Source organism: Pan troglodytes, chromosome 5 (assembly GCF_028858775.2).
Source record: "Pan troglodytes isolate AG18354 chromosome 5, NHGRI_mPanTro3-v2.0_pri, whole genome shotgun sequence".
Lineage (NCBI taxonomy): Eukaryota > Metazoa > Chordata > Mammalia > Primates > Hominidae > Pan > Pan troglodytes.
Window position 1 is genome coordinate 167,098,143 of NC_072403.2, and position 15,350 is coordinate 167,113,492.

General features: G+C 44.6%; 1 protein-coding gene across 5 annotated transcripts in view; it reads left to right on the forward strand.

Moving 5' to 3' along the window:
• Window positions 1-15,350, forward strand: part of TIAM2 (TIAM Rac1 associated GEF 2) — a 264,322-nt gene that overhangs the window by 131,688 nt on the left and 117,284 nt on the right. For 4 of the 5 annotated variants that reach the window (XM_009452282.5, XM_054686446.2, XM_009452286.5 and 1 more), the window contains 3 exons: window positions 2,186-2,296; window positions 3,925-5,124; window positions 11,903-12,338. In XM_009452282.5, the coding sequence (XP_009450557.1) occupies window positions 3,931-5,124; window positions 11,903-12,338 (1,630 nt within the window). In that variant the 5' untranslated portion in view covers window positions 2,186-2,296; window positions 3,925-3,930. Of the gene's footprint in view, window positions 1-2,185; window positions 2,297-3,924; window positions 5,125-11,902; window positions 12,339-15,350 lie in introns of those variants that run through there. The other variant, XM_063813588.1, reaches the window with a different exon arrangement.

Consider the following 15,350-nt stretch of genomic DNA (forward strand, 5'->3'; position numbering starts at 1 on the left):
ATACAGTAGCCAATAAGCACATGAAAAAGATGGCTCAATATCACTTATCATTAGAGAAATGCAAATGAAACCCATAATGAGATACTGCTTATGTCCATTAGGATAACTACTGTCGAAAAACAGAAAATAACAAGCATGGGTGAGGATGTGGAGGAATTGGAACTCTGCTGCACTGTTGGTGAGCATGTAAAATGGTGCAGCTGTTGCGGAAAACAGTATGGCAGTTCTGTAAAGAATTAAAAATAGGGCTGGGCGCGGTGGCTCACGCCTGTTATCCCAGCACTTTGGGAGGCTGAGGTGGGTGGATCACTTGAGGCCGGAAGTTCGAGACCAGCCTGGCCAACACGGTGAAGCCCTGTCTCTACTAAAACCAGAAAAATTATCTGGTGTAATGGTGCGTGCCTATAATCACAGCTACTTGAGAGGCTGAGGCAGGGGAGTCACTTGGACCTGGGAGGCGGAGGTTGCAGTGAGCCGAGATTGTGCCACTGCACTCCAGCCTGGACGACAGAGCAAGACTCTGTCTCCAAAAAAAGAGAGAAAAAAAAAAAGAATTACAAATAGAATAACCTAAGTGGTGTGCTTATGACAATAAATAGTTTATTTTCTAAAAATAAAAATAGTATAACCTAATGCTATTGCATTTCCACTTCTGGGTATATATCCTAAAGAATTGAAAGCAGGGTCTGGAAGAGCTAGTTAAACACCCATGGTCCTAGCAGCATTATTCATAATAGCCAAGAGGTGGAAGCAACCCAAGTGTCTCTCCATGGGATGAATGAATAAACAAAATGTGGCATGCACATGTAATAGAATGCTATTCAGCCTTAACAAGGAAGGAAATTCTGACATCTGCTACCATGTGGATGAAACATGAGGGCATTATACTAAGTGAAATAAGCCAGTTGAAAAAGACAAATACTTTCACTTATATGCGGTATCTAGAGTCCTCAAATTCATAGAGGCAGAAAGTAGAATGACAGTTGCCAGGGGCTGTGGGACCGGGGAATTGCTGTTTAATGGGTGCAGAGTTTCTGTTCTGCAAGATGGAAAGAGTTCTGAAGATGGATGTCGGTGACGGTTGTACAACAGTGTACTTACTGCTGCCCTGTACATTTAAAAATGGGTAAGATGGGCCAGGCGCGGTGGCTCACGCCTGTAATCCCAGCGCTTTGGGAGGCTGAGGTGGGCAGATCACCTGAGGTCGGGAGTTCGAGAACAGTCTGACCAACATGGAGAAACCCTGTCTCTACTAAAAATACAGAATTAGCTGGGCGTGGTGGTGCGTGCCTATAATCCCAGTTACTCAGGAGGCTGAGGCAGGAGAATCGCTTGAACCCAGGAGGCGGAGGTTGCAGTGAGCCGAGATTGTGCCACTGCACTCCCGCCTGGGCAAGAAGAACAAAACTCTGTCTCAAATAAATAAATAAATAAATAAATAAATAAATAAATAAAGGGTAAGATGGAAAATGTTATGTTATCCATGTTTGACCACAATTACAAATAAACTTTTTTTTTTTAAAGGAACAAAAAGTCACTATTAAGGCCTCACCCCTCTGCTTCCCGTGTCTGTGGCTTCGTGTCCAGCAGTGAGCACGGCCAGAGGGGAGCCTCCCCAGCTCAGCCAGTCCTCCTCCCTTTCAGAAGCCCTGCCTTATCCCTCAGAGGGGGACCTCTTGCCCCTGCTAACATGTGCTTGAGAAAGCTTTTAATCTCATTTATGAGGTCAACCTCTACAAGCTAAATTATTTTAACCAAGGACTATTCAGTGTGATGTTATATTTTGGGCTTTGTTTTTGCTGCTTGGTCAAATAGAGAACAAGGGCCACCTCTCGTCACACAGCCTGACGCTCCTGCAGCCCTGTGAGACTGAGAGTTGTTTTCCTGGTCGTGGTGACAGATGAGCCACGCATGACTCACTGGAGCGGTCTCCCCTGAAACAAAGGCATGCATTTGACTGCAGACTGGGTGTTGAGTTGGTGGCCTTTGCAAGACTGGGTGGGCAGTTCTGGCTTCAAATGACCCTGATGAATCACACGGTTCACAGACATTTCATTTATTACCTTGACAGTGACCCTGGACACCAGTTGTTTCTTCATATAATTTGCGTTAAAGCTTCCTTTTGACTTTGTGGGAGCTTGGAGTAAAACGCTTCACAGAGTTTTCTTGCGTTTCTGTTTTTCAGGCTCACTTCATGGACTCACTTTGCGTGCTTGTTAAATGTGCTGTGTTGCTCCCAAGACCATGTAAAGCCTACTGACCACTAACCTCCCTCACGGCAGAAACTAGACGTCAGGTAAACCCAACCCTTGTGCCTGGGGGGTCACGTCAAGTTGCATGACTGTGATTAAGGTAATAAGTAAAGGTTTAATTATTTGGGCTAGCGATTTTGGTTTTAAAATATTTGATAATTACCACCAAAGAAAAGTCAATCCATTTAACTTCTGTTTTGTGGCTACACTTCTTAGATATAAAAGAATTAAAAATAAAAAGCCTACTAAATATATCTGGAGATCTCACCAGAAGAGCATCACCTCCAGCTGACCTAAAATAGTGATATACTGGTTTGAGTGAGAAACTAGCTGGGCATGGTGGCATGTGCCTGTAGTTCCAGCTACTTGGGAGGCTGAGGCAGGAGAATCCCTTGAGCCCAGGGGTTTCAAACCAGCCTGGGCAACATAGCAAGATCCCACCTCAAAAAAATTATTTCAGAATCAAAAGAGATGGTTTCTTCTTTCCTCCCTTCCTCCCTCCCTCCCTCTCCCCCTTTTCACTTTGAGTTTGGCTTAACTAATAGACTCCTTGAGCAAACTGGGGTTTTTACAAGGAAGTAAGAGTCTAATATTAAATTTTTCTGATGCCCGTATTCTAAGTCAGCTTCATACTTATTTCTCTTATCATATTCTAAAGTGAAGATACCTGAAGTCTTTACAAAAGCTCTAGAGGTTAGTTTTATTAAAATGTTTTTCTTTCCCAAATGAGAGCTCTTATTTTTTCCCCCATTTTTCATCTCAGCCTCATTTTTGAGGACTTCCAGGCCTTTTTCTTTTGTGGTATTCCTAGAGCCCCAACAGAGCCTGGTACCTGGTGTCATGTTATAAAAATTGATAGTTTTTGAGCAAAAATCTCTCAAAATACTGTGGAAAGATTTTAGCTCTACCAGTAGTTTATGTATAATGAAAATGTATCTCTCTGATCACTGAGATCTGTGTATTTAGACTGACAGAATAAAGATACTTTCCCTAATTTTTCTCTTCAAGAATCATTAGTTTGGTCAGGTGTGGTGGCTCACACCTGTGATGCTAGCACTTTGGGAGGCCGAGGCAAGAGGATCTCTTGAGCCCAGGAGTTCAAGACCAGCCTGGAGCAACAGAGTGAGACCCCATATCTTAAAAACAAAAACAAAACAAAACAAAAAACCCGAGCTTGAGAGTGGTAGCACGTGCCTATAGTCCCAGCTACTTGGGAAGCTAAGGCAGGAGGATCACTTGAGCCTAGGAAGTCGAGGCTGCAGTGAGCTGTGACTGCGGCACTGCACTCCAGCCTGGATGATAACAGTGAGACCCTGTCTCAAAAAAAAAAGCAAAAAAAAATCATTCAAAGTCTCTCAACACCAAGCCTGAAGCAGATCTTTCTCATAAGCTGATTTTTATGCCTGTTCGGCTTCTAAATTAATATTGTATAATGAATAATGTCTTTAAAATAATTAGCAGACAGGTGTGCAGTGCTGTCTGTCTAGCTAATGAGCAGCCTTGCAAAATAAGGAGAGCCTTTTCTACTGACTGACTCTTGTCCCTACTCCTCTGAGTCCTTCCAGGCACTGAAGTTGCTGTGTAATATGCAGGGCATTCTTTTTAGAAAGTTCTGTCATAATGGAATGTAATTTAGGCCACGGTCTTACTGATGCAACTGTTCTCAATTTAGGTTAAAATGGGCAACTCCGACAGTCAGTACACCCTTCAAGGATCTAAAAATCATAGCAATACTATTACTGGTGCTAAGCAAATTCCTTGCTCCCTGAAAATACGTGGCATTCATGCAAAAGAGGAAAAGTCATTGCATGGATGGGGTCACGGAAGCAGCGGAGCAGGTTACAAGTCCAGGTCTCTGGCCCGAAGCTGCCTTTCTCACTTTAAGAGTAACCAGCCTTACGCATCGAGACTCGGTGGCCCCACATGCAAGGTCTCCAGAGGTGTTGCCTACTCCACGCACAGGACAAATGCCCCAGGGAAGGATTTCCAGGGCATCAGTGCTGCTTTCTCAACTGAGAACGGCTTCCACTCTGTTGGCCACGAGCTGGCAGATAACCACATCACTTCCAGAGACTGCAACGGACACCTTCTCAACTGCTACGGGAGGAATGAGAGCATTGCCTCCACCCCACCGGGCGAAGACCGCAAGAGCCCCCGAGTGCTCATCAAAACGCTGGGGAAGCTGGATGGGTGTTTAAGGGTCGAGTTCCACAATGGTGGCAACCCCAGCAAAGTGCCTGCAGAGGACTGCAGTGAGCCGGTGCAGCTGCTGAGGTACTCACCTACCTTAGCATTGGAAACCTCCCCTGTGCCTGAAGCCAGGAGGGGGTCCAGCGCCGATTCCCTGCCCAGCCATCGCCCCTCTCCCACGGACTCTCGCCTGCGGTCCAGCAAAGGCAGCTCCCTGAGTTCTGAGTCATCCTGGTACGACTCCCCTTGGGGCAATGCTGGAGAGCTGAGCGAGGCTGAGGGCTCCTTCCTGGCCCCCGGCATGCCTGACCCCAGCCTCCATGCCAGCTTCCCACCTGGCGATGCCAAAAAGCCTTTCAACCAAAGCTCTTCCCTCTCCTCCCTCCGGGAACTGTACAAAGATGCCAACCTGGGGAGCCTCTCCCCCTCAGGTATCCGCCTTTCTGATGAGTACATGGGCACGCATGCCAGCCTGAGCAACCGTGTCTCTTTTGCTTCCGACATTGATGTGCCCTCCAGGGTGGCACACAGGGACCCCGTCCAGTACAGTTCCTTCACTCTCCCCTGTCGGAAGCCCAAAGCCTTAGTTGAGGATACTGCAAAGAAGGACTCCCTCAAAGCCAGGATGCGACGGATCAGTGACTGGACGGGAAGCCTCTCAAGGAAGAAAAGGAAACTCCAGGTGAGCGTACCTTAGAGCAGAGGGAAGGGTCCCCACAGTTTCCCCACCTGGAGAAGGGGAAGGTTAGTAGAAGCCACCATAGAGTGTTGTCGGGGTGCTTAAGTGATCTGGCAAAAGTGAAGAGTTCAGTGGAAAGCCTGGCTCATCTCATTTTCAGGTGTGGGTTTGTTTTCTGTTTTGCTTCAGATATTTTCACTTTTAGCCCACAACTTTAATCTTCCCATGTCTTAGTCAGCTTGGGCTGCAAACAAAATACCACAGACTTGGTTTAATCAACAGACATCTATTTCTCATAATTCTGGAGGCTGGAAGTCAGAGGTCAGAGTGCCAGTGTGGTCCGATTCTGGGGAGGGCTCTCTTCCTGGCTGCAGACGGCCGCCTTCTCACTGTGTCCTCATACGGTAGAGAGAGCAGGAGGTCTAGGCTCTTTTCCTCTTCTTACAAGGACCCTAATCCCATCATAGGGACTCTACCCTTATGACCCCCCTCTAAACCAATTACCTCTCAAAGATGTCAGTTAAATATCATCCACTGGTAGTTAAGGCCTCAACATGGATTTTGGGGAGGGGGGAATCAAATGTTCAGTCAATAGCATTCTGGTTCTGTGCATGTCCCTGCACTCTTCCATGCACTCCACAGGCCTAATCTTAAGACTTGGCCATAGCCGGTGCGGCAGCTCATGCCTGTCATCCCAGCACTTGGGGATGCCAAAGCGGGCAGATCACTTGAGGCCAGGAGTTTGAGACCAGCCTGGCCAACATGGTGAAACGCTGTCTGTACCCAAAATACAAAAATTAGCCTGGCGTGGTGGCGGGTGCCTGTAATCCCAGCTACTCAGGAGGCTGAGGCAGGAGAATCACTTGAACCTGGGAGGCAGAGGTTGCAGTGAGCTGAGATCACACCTGGGCAACAGAGAGAGACTCTGTCTTTAAAAAAAAAAAAAAAAAAAAAAAAAAAAAAAGTAAGTACAGAGTTGGAGAGAATTCCTGAAAGAATTGGTTATCTGAGAATTTTACTAGACCTCATTCTTACAGTCCAAATAAAACAGATGAGATTGTCCTTATTTTTGGTTGAATAGGCTTGTTGAACTTGATATTACTCTGATGAAATTAAAATTTCTATGCTTAAGTTGGTACATCAAAAAAAAAAGTTGATGATATATCTACATGTGTAATCTTTTTTTTGTTCTTTTTTTTGAGACAGAGTATCGCTCCGTTGCCCAGGCTGGAGTGCAGTGGTGCTATCTTGGCTCACTGCAACCTCTGCCTCCCGTGTCCAAGCGATTCTGCTGCCTCAGCCTCCTGAGTAGCTGGCATTACAGGCGTGCACCACCATGCCTGGCTAATTTTTGTATTTTAGTAGAGACGGGGTTTCACCATGTTGGTCGGGCTGGTCTGGAACTCCTGACCTCAGGTGATCCACCTGCCTCGGGCTCCCAACATGCTGGGATTACAAGCGTGAGCCACCACATCCGGCCTATATGTGTAATCTTAACCTCCTCATGGAGATAGCTAATGGCATCCTGAAAATATCTTGTACCTAAGTGCATGTAATAGAAAAATATATATACTGATAAAACTGATAAAATAAGAATGATGAATATACTTCTGTATCATGGCATGTAAAGTTTTACTGGGGGAGCAAAGTGGCTTGTCCACCAGGAAGAAAAGTGATAGTTTGCCTTTTTAGGTAATTAGTGGCAATTGCTAGATTTTCAGTTTGTTGTTGTTTTGTTATTTGTTTTTATTTTTGATTATTTATATAGGGGAGAAGCTTCTTTTTAAATTACTCTGTATAACTCATGGAGTTGAAGGGAATTTGTGTGGGCAGTTAGTCTCTAGCAGAATTGCATCCTAGATAGACATAAAATTATAAAATTATATAGAGATTTAGGGGTGGAAAATAATATAACTTTTTTGAGTAGATTGCTTCAGATTTATGAAGTTTGACTTTCGTTACTTCCTTCTGATGTATATAGCGTGTCTGCCTCCACCACCCCCTCCTGTGCTGGGCTTCAGTTCTCCCTCCTCTTCCTTCACACAGAGGTGAAGAACAGATGATCAGCATCCTGTTTTCAGGACCTCTTCATATCCCTGAATATATTGTAGTAATTTGTATAGTGATTTTATTCCTGGATCATCACTTTTTCAGACTAAACCACAAAATAGTAGAGATTTCCTTGACTTTTTTCTCTCAGCTCCCATTTCCTAAACAACTGATCCCCACTGAGCATAATGGGAGACGCAGCTTCTGCTTACTTGAGGGCTGCAGTCCCAGGTGGACAACGTCCACGCCTTTTTGATTCAAGTGTTATGGTGCCCACCTGTGTTCAGCTGTCATCCGCTGTGTCCCCTAATTGGTGGTGGCATCGAGCCAATGATTCTGCATCTCTTATGTGCACTGAGTTTGTTGCTCATCTGTGTATGTGGCCTGGCTTACACGCGGCTCTAGTGAGCTGCATTCAGTGTCAGTTCCCACTTGGTTCAGATGTAGACCAGTGGCTGCTGTGTATGAATCATTCTATCACGGGTAAGTATCCCTCCTTGCCTCTCCTGTCAAGTGACCCTCCTTGCGTCTCCTACCCACGGGAACTGGGTCTCCTTCAATTCTGCATTGTCCAAAAACTTAACTCTGAATTGTGTGCCTGTAGAGTTAAAAACAAACTGGTTAGGGCCGGGTGTGGTGGCTCACGCCTGTCATCCCAGCACTTTGGGAGGCTGAGGCAGGCGGATCACTGGAGGTCAGGAGTTTGAGACCAACCTGGCCAACTTGGTGAAATCCCATCTCTAATGAAAATTAGCTGGGCATGCTGGCATGTGCCTGTTAGTCCCACTACTTGGGAGGCAGAGGCAGGAGAATCGCTTGAACCTGGGAGGTGGAGGTTGCAGTGAGCTGAGATCACGCCAGTGCACTCCAGCCTGGGCAACAGAATGAGACTCCATCTCAACAACAACAACAACAACAAAACAACAGCAGCAACAACAGAAAACTGGTTAGAATCAAGGAATTAGAATTTTATTATTTATTTTATTTTATTTATTTATTTTTTGAGATGGAGTCTCTCTGTTAAAAAAAGTACCTTCTTAGCAAATTTCAAGCATAGAATATAGTATTATTAACTAGTCACCATAATTTACCTTAGAGCTCCAGAACTTATTCCTCCTGCAAAACTGAAGCTTTGTACCCTTTGAGCAGCATCTTCCCATTTCCCTCTCCTGCCCCGGCAACCACCATTGTACTCTCTGCTTCAGTGGGTTGGACTATTTCAGATTCCACGTATAAGTGGAATCTTGCAGTGCATGTCTTTCTGTAGAGTGACATCTCTTGAGTTTTTACTTTTTTTTTTTTTTGAAATGGAGTCTCGCTCCTTTTGCCCAGGCTGTAGTGCAATGGCGCCATGTCGGCTCACTCAAGCGATTCTCTTGCCTCAGCGTCCTGAGTAGCTGATCCGGATTACAGGCGTGTGCCACCACCCCCAGCTGATTTTGTGTTTTTAGTAGAGACGGGGTTTCTCCATGTTGGTCAGACTGGTCTCGAACTCCCGACCTCAGGTGATCCACCCTCCTCGACCTCCCAAAGTGCTGGGATAACAGGCGTGAGCCACCTGGCTTGAGTTTTTACTCTTGAGTCTTTACTCATCTCCACTCTGCTGTACTGCCCTAGTCATCAAGTTACATTAGCCCTTGTTTCTGATTATTCGATTTGATGGAAGTGAAGTCATTTGTATGGAAATGGAAATCGTATGATTTGTGTGTGTGTGTATATATATATATATAGCAGGCACCTTAGTTTCATCCGCATAACAGATGATTAAGAATTCTAGCTGAACCTATTTAAAGACATTCTATATTTTTTAAAGGCTCTTTTTTATTAGCCTGAAAATTAGTGACTGGCTATTAGGATTCTAGATAAAAAGATTTGGAAATTTATTAGAGACTGGGAGAGTTCATACCTATGTATAAGAATAAGTTATAAATGCTAAAATGCATCCCCCCACCCCCCCCCCCCATTTCTGAAAAAGAAAACTCCTTGCTTTGCTATGGTTAAACATTTAAAAGTTGGCACTGTAACTTGAGAAGCAGTGTCAAGAGTGTGTGTAGGTCACACTTAACTTCGGGACTTCTGTGCCTTTCTGTGGCAGAGTTGGGCTTGTTTTGAAGCATATTCCGTCATGGCCCTTGCAGGGTATCAGAGGTAATTCCAGTGTTTTTGGGTGATGAGTCAGAGGGACATATTTATAACTGAGATAATGTTAATACTAGCTAGATGAGAAGTGTTTCTTCACCTTTTAGGAGTTTTTTGTTTTTTGTTTTGTTTTTCTTTTGAGACAGAGTCTCGCTCTGTCGCCCAGGCTGGAGTGCAGTGGCGTGATCTCTACTCACTTCAACCTCCGCCTCCCGGGTTCAAGAGATTCTCCTGCCTCAGCATCCCAAGTAGCTGGGACTACAGGCATGTGCCGCCGCACCTGGCTAATTTTTCGTATTTTTTGTAGAGACGGGGTTTCACCGTGTTAGCCAGGATGGTCTTGATCTCCTGACCTCATGAGCCGCCCACCTCGGCCTCCCAAAGTGCTGGGATTACAGGCGTGAGCCACCGAGCCCAGCCAGGAGTTTTTGAAAAGCAACAAATTGACAATTAAAAAAAAAACTCTAAGTATTTCTAAAGTTTCCTGTCCAAGTGACTCACAACAGCTGGTTTATTTGCTCTGTTATGCATAAGCATCAGTGTATAAATAAATATGACTGGAGATGCAGTGTAAACAGTGGCAAATCATATTTCTATTTGTAATATCTGCTTGGGGCACAGTTGTTCATGGCTCCTGGGTATTTGGAAGTACTCTCCAGTTGTGTGATTATTCTCTTACAAAACAGCAAGTAATTGCAACTTGATTTTTGGATGAAATTTCTGAAAAGGAAACCTCTCTATACAATGTAATATTCAAAATAAGGCCTTTAGTCAATGGTCCTTGACCCAGTTTTCCATCATTTTTATTTTAATGCATAAGAAAATATAATCAAAAGCCCACTAGCAGCTGAGTAGTCTTGAGTGTGCTTGGCGTCTCTGCAGAGTTATCTTCATTTAAGCCATAAATGTTGAATGTCAGTGCCTTTTGAGTCAGAAGTTAAGCTCACTTTATGCTGAAAATTTTAATTACTGCCATTTACCAGTGAAAAGCCTGTATGCAAATTATTTTTCTTCAGTGACTAGACTTCTAATCCAGATGTTAGAGAAATGTCTTTATGTTTTCAGCTCTGTGCATGGCCAGCTTGATGTTCAATGCACCTGGTCCTCACAGGGAGCAACATTATTATATAAGTATGAATTGTATTTAGAGCTACCTGTGTTTGATTTTTGTGTTGGAGTAAATACTGCAGTTAAGAATCATGTCTTTGATATCTCCAGTACCTAGAATAAAATAGGTACTCAAATGAAAGGATGTGAATGAATAAATGGGTATATTTTTTTAATGAAAGTAATTCTCTAAGTAAGAAATATTAATTATGAAAAAACTGGCTGGGCGCGGTGGCTCATGCCTGTAATCCCAGCGCTTTGGGAGGCTGAGGTGGGCGGATCACCTGAGGTTGGGAGTTTGAGACCAGCCTGACCAACATGAAGAAACCGTGTCTCTACTAAAAATACAAAATTAGCCAGGTGTGGTGGCGCATGCCTGTAATCCCAGATACTTGGGAGGCCGAGGCAGGAGAGTCACTTGAACCCAGGAGGCAGAGGTTGCAGTGAGCCACGATTGCGCCATTACACTCCAGCCTGGGCAATGAGAGCGAAACTCCATCTCAAAAAAAAAAAAAAAAGAAAAACAAAAAAGCTATAGTTACTAGCCAGTACCCTTCATAGATAAGGAATCCTAAGTGTATTATTATTATTATTATTTTTGAGATGGAGTTTCGCTCTTGTTGCCCAGGCTAGAGTGCAATGGCCTGATCTTGGTTCACAGCAACCTCTGCCTTCCAGGTTCAGGTGATTCTCCTGCCTCAGCCCCCTGAGTAGCTGGGATTACAGGTGCTCACCGCCAGGCCTGCCTAATTTTTGTATTTTTAGTAGAGACGGGTTTCACCACGTTGGCCAGGCTGGTTTTGAACTCCTGGCCTCAGGTGATCCACCTGCCTCGGCCTCCCAAAGTGCTAGAATTACAAGCATGAGCCACCTCGCCATCTATTATTTTTACTATATGAACTGGGAAAATAAGATACTAGAGATCTCAAAGTCTAGAAGTCTAGACCTGGGCACTTGGCCAGAAGCTGGGGACTACAGGGAGAGGAAGAGAAGTTTTTGGGTTTTGCATAACAATACTGAGTCCCTGTCTTCCCCACCCTACCCTGGTACTAGTAATTTTCTAATTTACCTTTCAAATGATCCAGGGAAAAAATAAATTGCAAGAATATGAATTCTTTCCTGGAAGATGCTGATTCATGGTTAGCAATGAAGAAAGAAATATCATTCTAGTAATCTTCACTAGTGTGTTGTAAACATACTAGTTAATTTCTCGATGCTAAGCATAGGTTAGATTTAGGAGAGCCATTTGGATTTTATTTACCTCTTTAAGTGCTAATTCTACTGGATATAAATTGACTTGGGCAACACTATTTTTAAAATTCTCTCTGGTATGAAGACTTGAAGGTTAAAGATGTATTTTTGTTACAAGAATCTTGCTTTGCATGACATTATCAGCAGCCACTGGTATTACACTTATGCTGCGTGCAAGAAGGGATGCTTTGGATAGCTGTAAGCTCTGATGGGTGATCATGTGTGTTTCTCACAGGAGCCGAGGTCCAAGGAGGGCAGTGACTACTTTGACAGTCGCTCTGATGGACTGAATACAGATGTGCAGGGATCCTCCCAGGCATCTGCTTTTCTGTGGTCAGGGGGCTCTGCTCAGATCCTGTCTCAGAGAAGTGAATCCACACATGCGATTGGCAGCGATCCCCTCCGGCAGAACATTTATGAGAATTTCATGCGAGAGTTGGAAATGAGCAGGACCAACACCGAGAACATAGAAACATCTACAGAAACCGCCGAGTCCAGCAGCGAGTCACTCAGCTCTCTGGAACAGCTGGACCTGCTCTTTGAGAAGGAACAGGGGGTGGTCCGGAAGGCCGGGTGGCTCTTCTTCAAGCCCCTAGTCACTGTGCAGAAGGAAAGGAAGCTTGAGCTGGTGGCACGAAGGAAATGGAAACAGTACTGGGTAACGCTGAAAGGTGAGTGCAGTGTCACCTGCTGAGGCCACTGGGGATTGTTTCCGCCAGCCGTGCTCTTTCCCAGGAAGTGCCAAGAGACTAGCATTGATTTGAGTTCACATGAGGGGTTTGACACAGGATCCATGGGCTGCCTTCATGCAGATACTTTCTCACACCCATGAAATAGGCTTTACCTACTATTCACATGTATTATGCAGTTCAATAAATAATTATTGGATTTTTTACTTGTTTTTATTTTTTTTGAGACAGAGTCTTGCTTTGTTGCCCAGGCTGGAGTGCAATGGCAGGACCTCAGCTCACTGCAACCTCTGCCTCCCAGGCTCAAGCAATTCTCGTGCCTCAGCCTCCTGAGTAGCTGGAATTATCGGCGTGGGCCACCACACCTGGCTAAGTTTTGTCTAATTTTTAGTAGAGATGGGGATTCTTCATGTTGACCAGGCTGCTCTCATAACTCCTGACCTCAAGCAGGTTGTCCACCTTGGCCTCCCAAAGTGCTGGGATTACAGGCATGAGCCACTGCACCCGGCCTATTATAATGGTTGGATTTAATACTTGTTGCTTATTTTATAGGTATGCCTGTACCGTTTTTGATACTTTCGCTGGATTTGGAGAAAAAAAAGTCAGTAACCAAAGGTAGTTTAGTTGTTTGGAAGGCAGCTTCTGAATTTCACATTCCGTACATGTTCAGAACTCCAAAGAGGTTTTCTTTCCAGCTTGTGCAACTAAGATTATCATCTGGATTATTGATTTGTCATTCCAGCTTTATGAACAAAGTCTATTTGTTGTCATCACTAACAAGTGCAGCTGTCTTTTTTTTTTTTTTTAATATACTTTAAGTTCTAGGGTACATGTGCACAATGTGCATGCAGGTTTGTTACATAGGTATATGTGTGCCATGTTGGTTTGCTGCACCCATCAACTCGTCATTTACATTAGGTATATCTCCTAGTGCTATCCCTCCCCCATTCCCCCATCCCCCAACAGGCCCCGGTTTGTGATGTTCCCTGCCCTGTGTCCAAGTGTTCTCATTGTTCAATTCCCACCTATGAGTGAGAACATGTGGTGTTTGGTTTTCTGTCCTTGTGATAGTTTGCTGAGAATGATGGTTTCCAGCTTCATCCATGTCCCTGCAAAGGACAGGAACTCATCCTTTTTTATGGCTGCATAGTATTCCATGGTGTATATGTGCCACATTTTCTTAATCCAGTCTATCATTGATGGACCAGCTGTCTTTTTTTTTTTAAACATAAAGGCAATAGAAGTGAGAATTTGTTTTGTTGACATGAGAAAAGTTTTTTATAAGCATTGTCATTTAAAAACTATAATTGCCTTGAGGAAGAAAGAAGCTCCAAATCTGTACAGCGTTGATTTATGCAGATGCACACAGAGCGGCCTCACAGCCTCTGGCATTCTGCACAGCCCCCTGGGACTCTTTGTCAGAGGAGCTGAGTGTGTTGTTCAAAAGCCAAACCTCATCGTCAAGTGATGCCCTTCCCTGTCACAGGAGAGAGCAGAAACATCTGCAAATACTATGTGTGCAATGTCCAGTGCCCTCTCAATTACCCCTTTCTAGCTTTTCTTTGCCCCTTATTGAACAGATGGAGCCCTGCTCCCCCAACCGTGGAGGGCAGGCATCATGCCTTCGTTACCACAAGCCCCTCTGGCACCTCCGGTAAAGGGGCACTTGCAAAGGCATTTCATATCCAAGTGATACCTTTTCCTAGCGGGCTGGCGGGTGTACAAAGCCCAGGGGCCCAGCATTCCTCACATGCTGCAGTCCTCTTCTCCATCCCTAGATTTGGATGCTTGTAGACATTGTGGCTGGCTGAGGAAGGTAAAGAACGTCCCCAGTTTTTCCATACTGGCGAGGCAGATTTCTGTATTGAATGACAGAAACGATTTGGAAAGATGGAATAATGGGTTGAATCTGGCAGGATTAACATTTAAAGAGATAAGAAAGTTCTGCTTTAAGGTTTAAAAGTCAGATAGCTACCCAAGGACAGGATAGGGAAATGTGGCTGCAAACTATTATGAGTGAGGCAAGGTGCGGTGGCTCACACCTGTAATCCCAGCACTTTGGGAGGCCAAGGCGGGTGGATCTCCTGAGGTTAGGAGTTTGAGACCAGCCTGGCCAACATGGTGAAACCCCATCTCTACTAAAAATACAATAATTAGCCTGGCATGATGGCAGGTTCCTGTAATCCCAGCTACTCAGGAGGCTGAGGCTGCAGAATCGCTTGAACCTGGGAGGCGGAGGTTGTAGAGAGCTGAGATCATGCCACTACACTCCAGCCTGGGCGATGAGTGAAACTCCATCTCAAAAACAAACAAACAAACAAACAAACAAACAAACAAACCAAAACAAGTATTATGAGTGAAAAAGATGTCGGGATTTAATTTGCAGGCCATATGTTTCCAAGTTGATGTGGCTGAAAAGGTAAATGTGATTTCAAAGAGCAAATGTGATCTTTAGCTACCTCATTAGAGATGTCATGTGATCATCAGCTACCTCCTTAGAGATGATATATCTCTTGCAAAGGAGATGACAGTCTCTCCTTTCTTTGCCCTGGTCAGAGCTGGTCGTTTCCCTCCTTGTGGGCACAATATTGCAGGAGATTTGTTAGGAAATGAGAAATTGAACCTTGAAAGGTTGTCCTGGAGGATCCCTAAATGGGGAGAGAGTGAATGTGTTCCCTTAAGGGGTAAACATCTGGGACTGTTTGTGAATCATAGTCTGAAGCTGCCTCCTAGTCACATGATATGAGTACTTAGAATGGATGCATGTTACCCCATCATCTGTCACATATCTACTTTTTAAGTGTGAAATTTGTTTCTTAAAAATTAATTCTGTGAGAATTTCTTCCCTGCCTGTCTATGGATTTGAAAACCCCAAGTATACATCACCCTAGTGGTGGGGGCTAGACTGGGAGGCAGGGTGACTGTGTGTGTATGTGTGTGTGTGTGAGAGAGAGAGAGAGAGAGAGAGAGAGAGAGAATATACCACTTTGAGAG